Source organism: Peromyscus californicus, unplaced genomic scaffold (genome assembly GCF_007827085.1).
Source record: "Peromyscus californicus insignis strain IS unplaced genomic scaffold, ASM782708v3 Scaffold_6__1_contigs__length_162567912, whole genome shotgun sequence".
NCBI lineage: Eukaryota > Metazoa > Chordata > Mammalia > Rodentia > Cricetidae > Peromyscus > Peromyscus californicus.
In genome coordinates, this window is record NW_026294584.1 from 111,991,370 (window position 1) to 112,011,461 (window position 20,092).

Below are 20,092 nucleotides of genomic sequence, written 5' to 3' on the forward strand. Positions count from 1 at the left end.
TTTTAGGGCACTGCCTATGTTCTATTCTGGTTCCAGCATTTCAAGTTTCATACTGAAGACTTTCACCCATTTGGAGTAGTTTTTTTTTTGCATAGGGTGATAGCTATGAGTCCAATTTTATTCTACTACATTTAGACATCCAATTTTTCCAACACCATATTTTAGGGATTTTTGTCAACTATCATTGGCTATTATTTTGTGGATTCCCATTTGTTTGGTCTTCTATTTTGTTCTACTGATCTAAATGTCTATTTTTGTGTTAATAACATATTTTTTTCATCAGCACAGCTCTGTAAGATAGCTTGAAATTTAGTGTGACAATCTCTCAAGCATTATTCTTTTTGTTCAGGATTGCTTGGCTGTCTGGGGGTTTTTTTGCTTCCATATGAATATTAAGATGGTTTTCTATTTCTGTTAAGAATGTCAGCCAGGCATGGTGGCATATGCCTTTAATCCCAGCACTTGGGTGGTAGAGGCAATTGGATCTCTGTGTTTGAGGCCAGCCTGATCTACAAAGAGAGTTCAAGGACAGCCAGGTCTTTTATACAAAGAAACCCTGTTGGGGGGGGATGTCATGGGGATTTTTTTATTGGAATTGCATTAGATGTATAAATTAATTTTGGTAGGGTGACCATTATCACAATATTAATTCTTCCAATCTATAAACATGGAAGGTCTTTCCATCTGCTACTGTCTTGCTCCATCTCTATCTGGAGTATTTAAAGTTCTCATTGTAAAGGTCTCACCTCCTTGATTAGGTTTTATTCCTAGACATTTTTGAAGCTATTATTAATGGGAGTGTGTCCATGGTTTCTTTCCAAATGTATTTGTTGTTGGTTCAGAGAAAGCACACTGATTTTTATAAGCTGCTTTTATATCCTTCCAGTTTGCTGAAATTGTTGATCATTTCTAAAAGCTTACTGATGGAATTTTTGGAATCTCTTATACATAATGCCATATCATCTGCAGATAAGGACAGTTTGACTTTTCATTTTTCTACTTGTAGCCCTTTAATTTCCTTCTTTTAACTTACTGCTATAGCTAGTGCTTCAAGTATTATAATGACAAGAAGTGTGGGGATAGTGGACATCCCTGTCTCATTCCTAATTTTAGTGGGATTGCTTAATGGTTTTCTCCACTTAGAATGATGCTGGCTGTGGGTTTGTCAGGTATAGGCTTTATCACGTTGGTATATTCCCTTCAGTCCTACTCTCCCCGGGGCTTTTACCATGCATTCATGTTGAATTCTGTCAGAACCCTTTTCTGCATCTATTGATAGGACCATGTGACTATTATCTTTAAGGCAATTTATATGATTTGTTAAATTTATTGATTTATATATGCTAAACCATACCTGCATCTCCTTGACAAAGTCAACTTGATCACAGAGGATGATCTTTTGATAAATGTCTGTATTAGGTTTGCAAGTATTTTATAGGGTTTTTAAAATCCATGTTCATCAGGTATACTGGCCACTAGTTTTGGTTTGTTGTATCTTTACCTGGTTTTCATATTTTGTAATATAGAGTAGAACTCCTTCATAGAAGGGGTCTGAAAGTGTTCCTTCTTTTCTATTTTTTAATAAAATGAGAAATATTGATTGTAAGTCTTCTATGAATGTCTGCTAGAATTCTGTGTCAGAATTCTGTGCCTGTGCTCTTTTAGTCAGAAGGTACTCTTGATTACTGTTCCAATCTCCTTATTTGTTATGGGTCTGATTCGGCACTGGATTTCTTCTTGATTTAACTTTGGTGATTTAGATGAATCTAGAAATTCATCCATTCTTTTAATGTCTTATAATTTAATTAGTATAGGGTTTTTTTTAGTATTACCTTATAATATACTGTGTTGCTTTGGTGTCTGTTGTAATGCTTCCCTGTACATCTGATTCCGTTAATTTGGTTCTCCTTTTTCTGGACACACACACACACACACACACACACACACACACACACACACACACACGTGTATATGTATATCGTTAACTGTGCTAAAGGTCTTTTGATCATGCTTATCTTTTCAAAGAACCAACTCTTAGTTTTAATGATTATTTATATTATTTTGTTTCTATTTAATTAATTTCTGTTCTGATCATTATTTCTTGCCATCTACTGGATTTCAGTTTGTTCTTGTTTTTCCAATTCCTTAAGCTGCATTTTTAAGTCATTTATTTATGTAGTTTCTGATTTTTTAACATAGATACTTAGAGCTACACATTTTCTTAAGACCATTGTTAATGTGTCCCATAAGTTTTGTTGTGTTGTGTTGTCGCTTTTCCTTCCAAGATTTTTAACTTCTGTCTTGATTTTTGACCCATTCATCATTCAGTAATGTGTTAATATCTATGAGTTTATATAGTTTCTATAGATTATTTTGTGACTGTAAGCTTTACTGAACTGTAGCACATATGGAGTTACTTATGTCAATTTTTTGTATTTGTAGGGAATTGTTTCATGTCTCAGTATGAGGTCTGTTTTGGAGAAACTCCCATGGGTGGCTGAATAGAACGTATATTCTTTGGTGTTTGGGTAGACTATCCTATAGATATCTCCTAAGTCTATTTGATGAATAATGTCACTTAATTCCAATGTACCCCTGTTTATTTTTGTCCAAATGTCCTATCTCCTGGGGAGAGGCGATACTGAAGTCCCCTACTATGATTGAATTGCACTTGGTTTGTGTCTTGAAGTTCAGTAGTATACTTTTTATGAAATGGAGTGTTCTCGAGCCTGGTGCATTGATGTTTGGGACTGTAATGTGTTCTGGGTTCATTTTTCCCTTTAGTAGAATGTAGTGTCATCCCTTATCTCTTCTGATAACTTTCAGTGTCAAGGCTGGTTCATCCGATAGTAGAGTGGAAACTCCTACTTACTTTCTAGTCCCATTTGCTTGGAATATTTTTTCTTGTCATTTCACTCTAAGACGGTACCAATTCTTGAAGCAACACAACATTTTTCAAAGTCTGTGTTCTAAGTCCAGCCCCAGGCTTAATATGCCAAACAGCCTAGATGTGGGGCCAGAAACTGCAGTTTTAACAAGTCCCATGGTAAATATTCTACAGTCATGAAACAATGAAATAATTATGACAGTGACCCATGGTGGTACCCCCAAGACACAAGAGAAAGGCCTCAATCAAGGTGTCACTTGAGGAAGGTATGAGCAAGGACTAGGGCACATGAGACACTAACATATGACAACCCCAAAATATCCTCACATATTATGCAGTGTCCCCAAAGGGCAAGAAAACACCCAGTACAACTGTTCCTTTAAAGCAGGTCTTACCCGTATTTACAGTTTCAAAATAAGAAGCTTAAATACCATAGACTTTCTCAAGATCAATGTTGTTTTCTTCTACAGACAAATTATTAAAATGCTCTGACAAACTCTTGCTGTTGATGCTACACTGGGTCGTTGTAAGACACCTCAGCACTGACGGTTTGAAATAGGGATGTGTCAAGCAAAAGCTCATAAGAGAAGGAATGAGACAGGAGGCATGAGAACAGCAAACCTTCTTTTCCCACAGGAAGTGGTTCCTGAGCTTTCTCAGGAGAAGCTGGAAACCACCTGGGGAGAATGAAGAGGATGTCAGTCTTTTCTATCTAGGGCTGATGACTAAGGACAAGGACTTGTCTGCCTCTTTCTTTCATCTCTGAGACAGAGCCCATTAGTATCTCAAACCCAATGCTAACTCTTTCTGTATTTGCATTTAAATAGGAAATAAAATCCTAGCATAGGTGGCTTATGACTCAAGACTGACATCCTGAGCTCTGTGTTCCAAGGCTGTTGTACACAGATTCTCTAAGGAAAATGGAAACGTTTGGTTGCTTACTTAATATCTCCTCTAAGGTATTGGCCGTAACAGGACGGCTGTCCCTCCAGAGATATAAGGTCAGTACCATTCCAAGCAAGAATGCCAAGTTCAGCATGGGAGGCAGACTGAGCTCCCTAAATGAACTTCTGTGTGCATATGAGCCATCATAGACAAAATGTTTTATGCAGTTCAAGGCACGCTGACTTGGACTAATAAAGGAAACAAAGTTTTATACCTTCCAGATTACTCTCAAAAGGCATATCACTGAAAAAAAGGCGGCCCAAGTATTACAGTGGCTTGGGGAACTGTATTATGTTTCTACATCTTTCCTGGAGATAAATGAAATGTCACTACCATTGAGAATTTAGCTAGAGCAAACTCATACTCCCAGCACACAGCGGCAAAATGCCCCTAAAGGTTTGCTTCCTGCTAATGCTCTCACTAACTGCTCAGAAAGAGAGAGCCACTCTACCAAATGAACTGCTTACACACATTCTTTTTCCAGGATTCACTTGGCTTCCACTCAATCTTGTTTTACATTTATATCTAAAAATCAATACAAATTTAATCTTCTAAAATGTTATTTCTTAGTCTACAAGAAATGCAATGAAAGTTTATTTTAATCACTGATAGATGGGAGATTATTTTTTTAACCTCATAGGAGACTTCAATACTTTTTATTTAGAAAGTACTTATGGGAACAGCTGAAAGGAGTCAGGAGCAGGAAACAGAATTTGCTTAACGAGTACAATATCTTTAGGTGGTTGGAAGTTTATTGGGAGTGGCCTAGTGGGATCCATGGGGTAGTGGGAGGGTTAACCTCCCTGCTACTTCAACTCCATGGATTTCCTCTAACATAGATGTAAAAAGAGACTTGTAACTTTCTGTCTATAGAGGACTGCCTCAAAGATCTCCCAGAAACCAAAATCTGTACATGCTAAAAACTTACCTAGAATGGTATATAACTCTTACATGTAGTATATGTAAACTTTTTTTTTTACTTTAAGTCATCTCTAGATTGCTTACAACAGCTACAACACAAATACAACAAAAATTATTTTTGTATGTATGATGCTTTTTTTTTTATTTGTCTGCATGTATGGTAAGTCCACTATAAAAGCGGCAAGTGCTCTTAACTGCTGAGCCATTGCTCCAGCCAGAAATGGTTTGTATACTGTATCATTTATGGAATAATGACAAAAAAGAAAACTGTGCAAGTTTAGTTGGGATGCGATCACCTTTTAATATTTTAGTCTGTGATGGGTGGAATCCACATAGGTCCTGACAATACAGAAGTTATTATAATAACAACATCACTAATAAGGACAAATTACGTTCTAATGGGAAAGGAATTTGAATGGACATCATGGTAAGCCATCTATCTCCAGTAACCTCAGAAAGACCTGTCATTAATGGGTGTTCAAGAAATAACTATGGAGACATCAGCTGGATCTGGGCCTACCAAGATAAGCAAACACAGACAAGGACCTGATGTCACAGATCCCACACCAGACAGAAGCAAAGGAATACAGCTATCCATGGTAAATATAAGCCTAGCAGACACTCAAACACTGAACCCAGATGCAACCAAGGATGGATTCCCTGAAGGATAATAGATGACTAGAAGGCAGCGTATCATATGAGAGGGAAGAACCACCTCAAAGGCACCGTAATGGAGACCAACAGAAGACCAGGAGATCTGGAGCAGAAAGAAGAGCAGCTATCTTGCTGGACTGTCTATGAAGGGCCAATGTGGTGACTGAAGCTGCTCAGAGGCTTTAGGATGGCCTGTGTTAGAGGGCTGACATTTCACAAATACTGTTTGTCATAACCACTGATTGGAGTTTATACCAGAAGGAAATCATTAGTCATCTGGATGTGGGAGCTGGGAAAGCAGTCATGGAAGGATTTGGTAGTCAAAACTTCTAATAATCCAAGTAACTGAGTGGACGTAAGGAGACAAAGAAGTTTTCCTTCTCACTGAAGAACTGAATGGCTCTTGTTTTCCTTCAGGCGCCAAGAAAGTCAGAATGGGGGAACGACTAGGGAGAAGCTGTGGAAGACTTGAATAAGAATCTCACCTGGCCAGCCTCCAATCTCTGTGGCATCGTGTTTCCTACCTGCGTAAATCATCTGGCATGATCTGGCATGGATTCTCACCATGTTGCTTTGATACACCGCTCTGTCGACTCCGAAACCTTTACTTTAAATTGAGCTCATGAAGGAGCAGAAGGGAATTTAGGGGCCCTGCCGAAAGTAAGAGCTCACCCACCAAATCACTGCCCTGACACATAGGGCGACACTGGCAAATAGACTTTCCAGAAAGGCTAAAGGCACAGTGTAGCACGGCCCTGGCTGGTTTATCAACATAAAACAATGTTGTTCTCTTGCTGGCTGGCGAGATCCAGTCACAGCAGGAACGCCCCTGAGTCAACAGCTCCTGCAGCTGTAAATTACAGTTGCCTTTTGGCCATACTTGCCTTGGTGGTTTTGACTTTATTGCCACTGCTGCAGGACCAACCCGAGGAGTCTGGAAGCACTCTGCAATCCTCTCCTTCCAAGCAAGGATCCATGTGGCACCACCACTTCTCAATCACAATGGAAGCTGGAAAACAAAGGTTACATTGTATTTGCGGCATGCTTTCTTCCTCCACACGTGGGTGGCAACACTGAATACAGATCAGCACACTGACACAAATGTGGCTCTGGAAGGATTGCGTAAGTGCATTTAAAGAATTCAGTTGTACCTCTACATCCTCTGGAAAGAGCAGTTTTGGAGTTGGCTACCAGATGTGATAGAATTGGAAAGAACCAATGCTTTGTGGGGCACCTGCCCTGATTGGAATCTCAATGTGTTCCTTTTTTCATTGTTTTATGACCTCGGACTTATCATCTAATTTCTCTTAGCCTCAGTCTCTCCAAAGAGACAGAGGTAAAAAACAATTGTCCGAAGATGCAAAAGGATTCAGTGAATCAGGAGAAACTTGGAGCCAATTCTTTGTTCCAGGAAATGCTAGACACTGTGGTGGCCATCCTCCGGTTGCAGGCTCCAGCGGCAGATGATGGTACTGCAATGTTATTCTTGGCTATGAACAGAGAACACCTACACTAATCGTTCAATTTCCATCCTGCATAGTGATCATCTCCATAGACCACTGCAGTGACTAGTTGAATGGTGAGCCACAATTTGTCGTGTAGGGAAAGCTAACTGAAGGTGACAGGACCCAGCCTTGCCTCACAGCCCACCTGTGATCATTCTGGGATGTTCAGTTTACCTGTGAATTCACTTTTCCCCATCCCTCACCATCTGCATACACACACAGAAGTCTGCCAATAAAACTGTGTTTTATGTTCATAAAGCAGAAAAAAAACACAATAGATCTCTGTAATTAAGCACAGACAGAAGTAGGGGTGTCTCCATTATATAGGATGGTTAGTCCTGCAGGTTCACAGGGTGCCTGAATTGCAGGAGTGAATTCAACCAATGAGCTTGTACAGAACTGAGCTGGGGCTGGGGTGTTGGTGAGTCAAGAAAGACTGATCTGTTTTCATGTTGAAACAGCAATATTTACATAGAAAACATCCCCCAGGTAGATGTTGCAATTCCCCCTTTGGATGACAATTTCATTCCATAGTTTCTGAGCTGCAGAGATGTGTGGCCCATAGATTTCTTTTGTGTTTAAAATAAGGACTTTAAAGGAGGCATCAGGGTAAACATAACAGTTTGCTGTGCATGTACAATGTGTGGTGATACCAGAATTAAATAAATTAACTCATCCATGATCACTAGATCTCCAAAACATGTGCACCTTGTAATTGAAGATCTGTACCCTTTGAGCAACAGCACTTTCGTTTTCAATCCTACCAAAACCTCCAGCTCTGGAAACTACAATTATCTATACTAACAGGAATTCTACTTTTTGAAAATTATGTATAAATGGGATCATGGGATCTTTTACCCTTTGGTTCCTAGTTTATTCCTTTAGTATAAAGCCCTTCTGATTTATGCATGTTTTCACAGGTATCAGGATCTCTTTGTTTGAATAAATACTGGTTTAGCATGAACATAGCCAACATTTTCCTTCTCTCTCCATCAGTGAAGTTATTGGGTTGTTCTGACTCAGCTACTTCAGTGAAAATGGTGGTACAGATACCTAATGGGTACCAATGTCAAGGATGGGGATGTGGCATGGAGCATCTGTTGACCCTGAATAACACTCTAGGTTGGATCCCCAGAACCACACAAAAAGGAAGGGCTGATTTAATGTCTTGTGGATTATGTCTAGAAGGAGGATTACTGCATATGTAAACTTATTTTCTGAGGAACTTCTATATTGCTTTACATGGCGTCTGTACCAGTTCACTTTCCTGTCAACAATATATTAGAGTTCTCTTTTTCCTACACCCTCACATCCCTTGTGGTTTTGATAACAGTTACTCTAATGAGAGTGAAGTAATACAGTGATGTAGAACACTGCTTTGGATGCCTGTTTGATATCTCTCTGTCTTCTCTGAGAAAGATAGTCAGGTCCTTTTCTTATTGGTTTTGGTTTGAATACATTAAGGTCTTCAAGCCCTTTATTTGTTGGATGTGAGCCCCTTATGGAAATGTGATTTGTGGGGCTGGAGAGGGCTCCTCAGTTAAAAGCCCTTGCTGTTCTTTCAAAGGACTGCTGTTCAGTTCTTATCACCCATGTAGGACAGCTCTCAACTCCCTGTGACTCCAGTTACAGGAGATAGCCTCCATGGGCACCTGTGCTCACGTGCACACATACACATGGAGGTGGGGAGAGCTTAGGAAGAGAGAGGTGTGGTCTGCAGACAAGCTCTTACACTCTCTTGGCTGCCTTTTCTGTTCAGTGTTCCCTTGGCAGAGCTTTTGGGTAGATGGGCATCCGCTTGTGTGGAGTGTTTTTTGCTACCTGCGTTTTTAGTATCATACCTAGAAGGCCATTGCCCGTGTCGAGGGTTTTCCTGCACTCACTTCTCAGTTTTTCAGTTTCTGGTGTCATGGTAGTCTGTGGCATACTCTGAGTTATTCTTGTGTATGGTATGAGGGCGTCTTTTGCTGGCAGCTATCCACTTTTTCCAGTACCACGGTTGAGGAGCTGACATAATCTTCAGTGAATATTTCCAGTGCTTTGATCACGTGTGTAAGCTTATTGCTAGGCTTTCTCCCTTGTTCCATTGTTCTGTCTGTCTACTTTTATGGCATACCTATACTGTTGTGTGATTACTATAGCTCTGAGATGAACATGGATTAGGAAGTGTGCTATCGCTAGGGCAACTTCTCTCATTGAGTGCCAGGCTCCTTGCTAATTGCTTACCCTGTATTATCACATTTAAATTTTCCTCCAAAACTGAGGTTGCCATTTTTTTCTCCTAACTTGAAAACTCTAGTGTCCAGAAGTACAAAGGGCCTAGGGAAACATACAGTCTAACATCAGAACCACATGCTGACCCTTAAATACATACTTCTTCCTTTACACTAGAGATGTCCACCAGAAGCAAACCCTTGTTTTAAAAAAAGGTAGCAATATAATAATGCAAAAGTCAGTGTATTTAAAAAACTGCCCAGTCGAGCCATGGCAATACAATGTGATGAGAACATGGGATCATTTCACAACTTGCTAAAAGAATCAGATTTTCTTCTATCCTTATGTAGCCACTGTTCCTGGGCTGCCAGCCGATGACCCCAATCCACAGCAATTACATCTGAGTCAGGTAGATTTGTGATCTAGGTTAACCATTTCATATATAAATCAGTATGTGCCAAGACAGAAAATGGTATATTATGCATGGGTTGTTTATGATATCAGGGAGGCTGCTACTGAACTGGGGTGGGTGGACATGAAGCTTAAGAAAGTTTAGTTTTTTGTTTTTGTTTTAATTTCAAATATCATAATGATCTCACCCTGCAAGTGCAGGTAACATCTGTCATTTCAAAGCACCTTTACCCATGTTTCCTCTTCTGATTGTCCCAAAAGCTGTCAGAAGCAGAAAAGGGCAGATGGGATCAGAAATAAACACCAGTTTTCTTCTAAGTTGGTAAATTAAGGGTGAGGGTAGCAGACTTGTGGCTGTGTTGCATTGACTCTGCCTAGCAGCCTTCCAGAATGTATTGTAATATGTTTATCATTTTTATTGTAGCCATTTGTGGGTGGAATGTAATGATTTGATATATGCATACAATAATCAAACAAAGAGACTTGACATTTCTGTCTCCTTATATATTTTAAAATTTTTCATGAGTCTACACTAGGTCCTCTGCATTTATATTCTCACCATTAGCTTAGTATTTTTATGGGACTCCTAACTGTGAGAACAAATGGGTTTCTGATTCTTGTGCCTGCTCTTGGGACTCCTTTCCTCCTGTTGAATTGCCATGTCCAACTTTGATATGATAGTTTTTGCTTATCTTATTTTAGTTTATTTTATCATGTTTGGCTGTTGTCTCTTGGAAACCTGTTAGACAGAAAGGGAGTGGATCCAGAAAGGAGACAAGGAACTGGGGGGGGGGGGGAGGGGTAGAGGAGAAAGAAATTATAATCAGGATACACTGTATGAAAAAAGAATCTTTTCAATAAAAGGGAAAAAATGAAAAAAATAAATATTTTAACATAAACAGTATTTCAATGAATGTGTACTACAATGTTCAAATCAACATCCTTCATGTTCTATGCCTTTAACAGTACTTGGGATCTGAAGCCTTTGAACTCTTCTCTTGTGGTAAAATAGTATTTTAGATTAGTAAGAACCAGGTTGACATGACGTATCATCAGGTAAAAGTTCTTTCTACATGAGCCAGGCAATGTGAGTTCAATCCCTGGAACCCATGATGGAAAGAAAAAGAATAGATCCTTAAAAATTGTCCTCTGACATCCACATGCATGCCTGAATTCACACATAATAATAAAACAATAGATTAGTGAGTAATATGTAGTCTTACTATACTCATAGTGTCAAACAGTTTTTTCATTACTTCCTGAATACCTTGGTTTGGTCCCAAATGGACATCAAGGTAAATAAATAGCATATGGTTGCCAGCCCTCAATTTAAGTCACCATCTACTAGACTAGAAAATTATATAAATGCTAGTGAAGCTTGGCTATATTTACACAGAGTTAGAGCTGAAGCTAAAGGACTTTTCGTCTTTAAAATGTTTTCCTGAACAAAAGTCTTGCTCTCAGTGGGATCCTGAGCACTCTGAAGCAGGATCCCAGCCCTAGGGAACACCTGGAAGAAGCTACATCATGTGGCTCCTGACGAGACCAAGGGAAAACACAAGGGGTGATGGGTCAGTGGCCCACCTGGAAGCCAGCAGACCCAGGTGGCCTCAGGAGAGCTGCTGAGAGAGCACTGGCATCTGCTTGATGAGTGTGTCTGGGGCAAACTTTTTCAATGCTCTTGAGGACCGTTTAAGACTTGAACAGTCTCTAAACTGATGAGGATCATGGCAGGAGTCTGCACCAGCAGTGAGTATGATGAGACAAGGAAATCTATAGCTTATAGAAAGATGGCTGGGTGGTGAGGCAAGGGACAGCAAAATTTAGAACAGGAAGAACTCTGAAGGAAAATTTAAACTGGGTATAAATGAAGTGAAAAATGAGGAAATCAATATCCTGCAGATAACTGCCAGAAACTTATTCAAACTGAGGAGACATAAGACACTTCTGATGTCATATATGAAAAGGAACTTGACTAGAAAAGTACTGAGGCTCATATCACAGAAAAAAAAAATATGCTCCTCACATGTAACTAGAGAAAGCTTAAATTACTGCAGCCATTTCTGTACTGTTGGTTTTAATGTATGGATTTATGGGATTACTCTGAAACTTCTATATACACATATATCATGAATCAACCAATCAATACATCAATCATGTTCATCCACCCTACTTCTCATTTTACTCTGAACCCATCTCCAAGCATTTTTTCCAGTCCATAGTAATCCCTCTTCTATTTAGGGTCCAATTTACTTTTTATATTTTAGCATCTACATATAAGAGAGAACTTGTAATATTTCTCTCATTCTCTACGTGACTTATTTCTGCTTAGCACAACCTCCAGTTGCCCTGCAACTTGGATTCCATGCTTCTGATTAAGAATCATTTGTGTGATCTTTCTCTATCTTCACATGTTGACTGGCACACAGGCCAATTCTATACCTTAGCTATTGTGAAATGTAGCTGTAGCAGGAATACACAGGATTCTCTTTGGTGAGCTGATTCTCTTTCCTTTGCATGCTATACCCAGGATTAGGATATGTGGACCAAAAGAGAGACCTATTTTAGGAACATCAATACTGTTTCTATAGTAGCTCTGTTAATTTGCATTCCACTGTATCACAGTTGTCTTTTCTATACATCCTTACCATTATTAATTTTTTAAAATTTTGGATGATTCACATTCTAGCTGGGGTGTAATTGTACCTCCTCACAATTCTGATTTGCAGGAACCTGCTGCTGAACATTTTTTCATGCATTTATTGGTTATCTGTGTTTTTCATTGAGTACCATATATTCAAATCTCTTACCTATGCTTTAATTTGGCTGCTGGTTGAGGGCTTTCTTCTTCAGTTCCTCATAGATTCTGTGTATTTATCCCATCAGACATATATAGCTGGCAAAGACTTCCTGCCACTCTGGATGCTGTTTCCAATCTGTTGATAATTCCCTTTGCCACTTGGTAACTCTTGTCTCTACTTCATGTGCTTTGAGAATGCTATCCAGAAAAACACTACTATTGATGAAATTATTAAGGCCACTTCACGTAGTTAAAAGGGAGGTTTATTTAGTGGCATAACTTACAAGTGAAGGGATAGGTGGGTTACAGGGTCTGGGAAAGGTGTGTCGCAGTCCGGCGGTGTTCTCTGGAGAACTCTGCTCAGTCTACCTCCAGCTTCCAGGGTCCAGGCACCAAGAGAGTCCGTGCATCCGGATCTCGGGTCTTCAGAGTCCTCTCTTGGCCCTGCCTTGCAGGTGTGACAGTTACCGAAGCCTCAATGGGGGTTGGAACTTCCAGATCAAGGTTGGAATGACTACCCACTACATCTCCCCCTTTTGTCTAAATAACAAGGCTACCCACTACACACTACCTATACCAATGTCTTCAAGGTTTACCTCTGTTTCTTCTAGTAGTTTCTGAAATTCGGGGCTTATGGTAAATTCTTTGATCCATTAGAGTTGACCTTTTTAAATATTTATTTACTATTTTGTGCATGATGAGGGTTGTGCAATGGCATGTGTGTAGATTTCAGAGGCCAACTTTGTGGGCTTGGTTCTCTCCTCCCCCATTTATGTGGGTTCCAGGGATTGAACTGAGTATCAGGTTTGTGTGGCAAGACTCTATATACAGAGCCATCTCATTGGCCCTCAGCTGTTTGTTTGTTGTAATAGAAAAAAATTAATAAAAGGGTTGCATTTGAATAATCTGCATGTATACATCCAGTTCATTCTTCTAATTTATAAATATAGTTTTTAAAGATTTAGAGAAGAACTTGATATTGTATTTTCTTTAATCTTTCTTTTTACCAGTTTTGTTTGTGGCGGTGGTGGTGCACGCCTTTAATCCCAGCACTCGGGAGGCAGAGCCAGGCGGATCTCTCTGAGTTCGAGGCCAGCCTGGACTACCAAGTGAGTTCCAGGAAAGGCGCAAAGCTACACAGAGAAATCCTGTCTCGAAAAACCAAAAAAAAAAAAAAAAAAAAAAAAACCTGATACTCATTAAAATAACAAGCTACTCTGGAATTTTAAATTGCCACATTTACACAAACAAAAATCCTGTTTGTATCTAATGGGAGAACACAGTAAGGGGACCCTAGTGACAGATTATCCCTAGGGAGTTTCTCTGTGAATGACTTAGCAGCAAATGTTCCTGAAGAGAGGAAAGAGAAAGGAGCCAGTGCAGAAACCGGAGTGCCAGTTTCAGATGCCCTTCCACACTGAGGATTGCCTCTGATTCCCACAGCATAAGTAAGAACTGACTGAGGTTGGACCTCACAGGGAGACAAGCACTGAGAAAGCAGAGCTTCTCAAACAGCTGGAATCTAGCTCTGAACTGAATCAAAGGGCCAGACGTTGGATTCTACTAAAATAATTGTCAATGACATCTGCCCACTTTCCTGGGCCCTTTCTCTACAGGAGAACGCCTTGTGGGAGGTATGTCTACCACTCCTGCTAGAGAACATTACAATCTACTCTAAACAAGAAAATGCCCTGTTGTGTCTATTTTTAAAGTAAAATTCTTTCAAAAAACTTCATGCCTTCCTGGTTTAGGAAAACACGTAATAAATACCCTCATCTTCAAGTTGTAATGAACTTCCCCTTTTACACAAGACAGTGGCCACCCCTGGTCTTTAATGGTGGCTAGTGCATTGTATGAAGTTTTCTAGGGCTAATTGTCAAGGGACTAATTAGCTGTTCTGCTTTGGGGCAGAAGGGACTGCCTTCTCCAGAGTTGTTCTCGCATTTGTTCACTTAGTTCAGCTCTACTTACAGAGTTAAGACCTTTCTGTTTGGGCTTTGAAATAATGTTTTACTTATTCTTTAAGAATTTTATTTTTAAGGTCAAATATTTTGTTCATCCACATCTGCCCGGATCTTCCCCCACATCCCTACAGACCCAACTTCATATTCCTAGTCTCTCTCTCTCTTTTTCTCCTTCTCCCCCCCCCCCCCCCCGCCACTTTAAAAGCCATCCATGTCCAGTTTGTGTTGTCAAACTACTCAGAGCACAAGGCCCGCCCTGGATTGCAGTAAAGGTACCAGGTGTCAAACCAACGTTGAAAAGTGACTTTCTCTCAACAGCAGCCAAATGCCAATGGCTCCTCAGCTGGGGTCAGACTTCATGCCCCTTCCTCCATGCTGGAATTTTGTCTGCCTTGAGTTTGTATAACTCTGGTTTATATTGTCTCTGTGAGTCCACATGTGCAGCTGTGCCTGGAAAACATTGTTTCCTTGAATTCATCTACCACTTCTGGCTTTTACAGTCTTTCTTTTTTTTTTTTTTTTTTTTTTTTTGGTTTTTCGAGACAGGGTTTCTCTGTGTAGCTTTGCGCCTTTCCTGGAACTCGCTTTGGAGACCAGGCTGGCCTCAAACTCACAGAGATCCGCCTGGCTCTGCCTCCCGAGTGCTGGGATTAAAGGCGTGCGCCACCACCGCCTGGCTTTTACAGTCTTTCTACTACCTCCTCCACATAAAGTCCTGAGCCTTGGAGGAATGTGATGATAGACATCCCATTTAACACTAAGCACTCCAAAGTTTCTTATTCTCTGCAGGTAATCTCTGTGCTAATCACCGTCTACTGTAAGAAGCAGCTTTTCTGATAAGGGTTCAGAGATGCACTGATCTATAGGTATATCAATAAGACATTATCATCATATTCATTTGGCAAAATAATAGGTTTTCGCCTAGTACCGCTAATCTATTTAGCCACAAGTTCTTGGTCTCATTGGCAGTGTCAGGTATGGGTTTCATCTGGTGGAGCAGGCTTTGAAAATACAATCACGAAGTGATTCAGTCACTCCCATAACCTTCATGCCACTGTTGCACCAGTGGGCACATCTTCCCAGGCATGGTATTATTGCAGCCTGCAGGGTTCATACCTGGGTGACATTGCTGATTGCTTTTCTCCTCTGGCAACATACATAGCACTACTCACAGTAGGCAGTAAGGATGAAACTTCCAAGTGAGTACCAGCTAGACTTCTCCATGTTCTATGATACTAGTATGTAGTATCTTCAGCCATAGGGTCTCATTGTTGAGTTCTGGAGGGTAACCAATGACATTGACAATAGCCTCTAATGTTTGGGAGAGTGCAGTCTATGGGACCCTATTGGCTTTCGGGTTTTTTCTTTCAGTCTATTTTTAATATCTTCCTAGAATATATCTTTGAGACTCTGCACTGAGATTCTAATACATTAAAATCCTGTGCTTGCTGCCGCTGTTTCAACATGCCCACTGTGTTCTTCACTAATGATGCTATGAATTCCATGTCCTGCCTTTCAGCAAAAATCATAGCAGCTTGACCCACCTAACTAATGTGAGCAGTGAAGAGCTAAACTACCTTATAGAAATCGTATTTGTTTATTTTTCTAGCAACATAGTACTGTCATTTCCACAAGTTCACATAGCCCTGAATGAGCTGCTATGTAAATCCATGCTGGTCCCTTTTGTTTTTTTATTTTTAATGATCTGAGTGATTCCTCCTTGCCAAACACAGACTCATAAATATATGTATGTATATTGGAGACTTCAAAGTCAAGCGTCTCAACCTTGGTACTACTGCCTTTTGAGACCAGGTAATTCTTTCTTGTGCAGTCTACCCTGTGCACTGTAAACTGTTTGGCAACATCTGGACATCTGTAGCCTCTACATAACAGATACCAGTAGATTCTTTCCCAAGTCTGCCCATTGTCCCCAGGGGGCACAAAACCTATGTTTCTCAGCCATAGATATTTAATACTTTGTAGGCCAACTTGGGAGAAGGAAGGAAGGAAGAAAGAAGGGAAGAAAGAGAAAAACTTTTCTAGTTTATTAGGTCTGTTCAAAGCTTTGGTTGGTGGAAGGAATCCTAATTTGCAGTAAAAGGCATATCAACTGTATTCCATTTCTTCCTTCCTGCCCCTACTTTGGACAATACAGCACTTCTAAAATGTATATGTACTCACTTGCTATCATTCATAGAAACACAAATGCAGGGCTTACTGTGTCACCTGTGCTGAGAAATGGGGCTGTCAAATGCAAGGACACACTTTGCACTTTCAGCAATCCTAGGGAGCTCTAGAGGAACTTGGCTTACAGCAATTCCCATCTTTTCCACTGGCACAGAATCTGCTTCCTCCATTCTCCTAAAACAAACTCCCAGAAGCACTGAAATCCCACCCCAATTCCAGGGCTCTGTGTTCTTCTGGTCTTCAGGTGTTCATGCTTGCCCAACCACTCACATATATGTTGTGCTTCCTCTTTCCCTTATCCATCTTTTCACCTCCTACCTAGTCAGCTAAGACCCACTGCTTCTCATGGGGTCCATAGCTGACCTTCTCTGTTCTGCCATAGAATCCTGCATGTGTGAGGGTTTATCTGTCTCTCTTTCCTTGGGTACTACGAGTACCAATGGTACCAGAGTCCACTCTTAACCTATCCCCAGCATGTAGGGTAAGGCCAACATCAAGCAGCTCAATTAAAGCTTAATAAATGATCCAAGAGATTCAAGATGTACATCCTGTCAACCCCCAGGAGGCTTGTGTGAAATAACCTTCCCTGCCATTGTCCTGACTGCCCCTCATAGAAACTCAGTGGCAAGGAGAATAACCCAACTGAAACACCAACCCCAGTGAGAACACATCATTAAGAGAGACCCTGTCTTATCACACAGCCCCCAGTGCCGTGAGAACTGTCTGGTCCAAATATTAACTCTGTTCCATAATTAAACCAGTCCTCACAGTGAAAAAGGCAGAAAAATTGGAGCCTTGTCAAAAGATTTAAAAATACCTTTAAAAGTAACTGTCTTCCTTCCCAAAGCTTTTGTCTTATTAATCTGTTTTAAATCCAATATTTACAAAGCATCCATTTTGACAAAATAAATTAAGCTTTCTTGTAGTACACATTTATCTCTCTTTATCATAAAGCTAGTCAGCATTATCTCCATAGGGATGTGTTTTGATAAATGTGTAGAACATTGCTCCCATCATAAAATGGCCTTGTATATGCCAGTATAAGATTTTAAAGAAAGAACTCCTACCCACAGAACAACTGTCTGTTTCAGGACACAGAGAGCCATGGCTCAAAATAATTCCCCTTTCTCCTTCCCCAATCCCCAATGTGTGTTGAAGATGAATTTAAATAATTCAGAGCTAATTGTGATTTAAAAACTGGGGTGATTGGGTAAAAATATCTGAGTTTTGTATTTAACTAATGAAGGCTAAGCTTTTGCAGAGAAGCAATGAAAGCGCCAGATAAGTATCTGTGGTGTGGATTAACAATAATGCAAAAGGATATTCCAATTTCTATGTCAACATTAATTAGTGCCCTGCTCCAACATCTCCGTGCCTTTGTTTTAATTTAAATGTAAATTCAAGCTAATTTTATGTTTTATATCCTCTCTACTCTTATTTACCAATAAGATAAGAAGGACATATCAGCAGAGAATGGGTCCAACCACATGCCAATTAACATGATACTGCATAATTATTATGGGATAAAGATTAAGCAGGTAAAGCTAAAAAGCCCTTATGGAAACATTCAGATAAGGAATAGATGGCCAGGTGGATAGGAAACAGATGCACATCCTAACTAAAGTTTAGAATTTCTATTCTCCCTCAGTGACTTTGACCCAATAAACACTCCTTGAACGTGGCTATTTACCACGGGAGGCTAGGTATGGGGGAACAGAACAAAAAGACATAATCAATTCTCTTTGGCATACTGCTTGGTAGTCTCTGGCCATAAATGTTATATTGTAGTTGCATATTACATAAATCAAATGGTGTGCTATCTAATATGAAGCTTTGTGCCAGATGTGCCCATTTCAACTCATACTAGCCACATGTGGATCATCATTTCTCTTGAGAGAACATTTGTATGAACACAGAAAGTATTGCTCAACAGAACTGCATAGACTGTCATCAAATGCCAAATAAATGATTGTCTGTCATCACTTACTGATCCTAAAATGCTTGAAGGATCAGGCATGTAGCTGGCCTATGAGTGTATTGAATTTGCTCTAGACACAGCCAAAATACACATCAATAGAGGAATAGCTTAGTTACAGCCAATTCCTTCAGTAAACTTATGGAGTAGATAAAAAGCCAAGTTAGATTAACATATATATCTATGACCCAATACACACAGAAAAAACTAGGTGGACCTAAGAAACTATACAAAACATGCATTGATAATCGCAATCTCTACCCTATCCCTAAAATTTGTAGACACACCAAAAAATACACTAAATATTATAGTTATTCCAAGAGTGAAAGCCAAAGATGGGGTTTGGGTATTTATATTTTTTTTGCTTAGGTGGGAAGAGATCTGGGACATTCACATTCTTTCTTTGTGGGGGAGACTTGGGGTATTCATGTATTTCCTTTACTAAGATGAAGGTGGCAACAGAAATCATCATGTCAGGAGTTTTCAAGTGCCATTAAAACTGCTGACTACTGCAAAATATGACATGTAAAAACTTTTTCTCCAAAGATGCTAGGCTAGACAGGATATAAAAATAATCCACATTAGGATTCATCACTTCCCCTAGAAGAGGTTTCAAGCCCACAGAGAAAAAGGTAGGTGTTACCTTCAGCGATTAGTTAAGATGAGTCAGTTCTCTGTCAAGCTAAAACTAGTCCATGGCCAGCCTGTGCACAAAGGTGAAAATACTGCTTGTAGACTATCAGGAGGGTATGCACACAGCAGAGCTTTACAGAAAAAATGGTATGGGAAGAAACAAAACCTTATAGGAGATGGGAAAGTACAGAGGAATTCAGTAAGCCAAATGTATGGCCTGGAGCAGAGACGGGTGGAAGTCAACATGTTCTGGGTTGGCTGAAGCAGAGGAATTGAGAGGGGAAATGAGACGCAATAAGATCTTGGAAATATTCCTGAGGATGGAACACAATCCCGAGCTCATCGTACAGACTGGTTGCCTACGTGTGGTTTTTAGCATGAGAGCCACAGGTCCACTCTGTTTTTACAGAAGATCTATTCTGGATGTGGGGTGGGAACTAGAAGGTAAGAAATCATAAGAGCAAAATGTACATTGGCCCCTGGGGTAAGGAATTAGCAAATGTAGGGATGGGGGAAAGTGAACTCATGTGAGAGACAGAAGGAGACAGAACACACAGGACTTGGAATGGTAAATGAAAAAGATAACTATTCTCTATGGTCCTGGATTAAGGTAGAGTACCTTAGTGAGTTTAAGTATCATTTTTAATATTTTTGTTAATGTTTTGAAAAATTCATATTGATCATATTAACCGACACTCCTCACTCTCACTCATTCTAGGTCTACCCCTCACCTTCCTACCCTCCCAACTTTGTATCCTCTTGTTGTTTTTGAAAGCTTACTGGTTTCCTGGTTGTACTACCCATACACTCACAGTTGTGAGGCGTGAGGCCATCCTCTGGACCATGGTAGACCAACAATGGACCACTCTTCCTTTAAACACTGACTCTCCATCCCCCAGAAGTCGTCAACTGTTAAGAGCTCCTGCTCAGGTAGAGGTGGGGGTTTCTGAGTCCCCCAAGTCCAGGCTAGAACGCTGACTGCCTTGATCTTATACA

General features: G+C 40.1%; 1 protein-coding gene across 2 annotated transcripts in view; it reads right to left on the reverse strand.

The window, feature by feature from the left end:
- Tafa4 (TAFA chemokine like family member 4) overlaps positions 1-20,092 on the reverse strand; it is a 198,373-nt gene that overhangs the window by 10,073 nt on the left and 168,208 nt on the right. For both annotated transcript variants that reach the window (XM_052719987.1, XM_052719986.1), the window contains exon 5: positions 6,292-6,416. In XM_052719987.1, the coding sequence (XP_052575947.1) occupies positions 6,292-6,416 (125 nt within the window). The remainder of the gene's footprint in view (positions 1-6,291; positions 6,417-20,092) is intronic.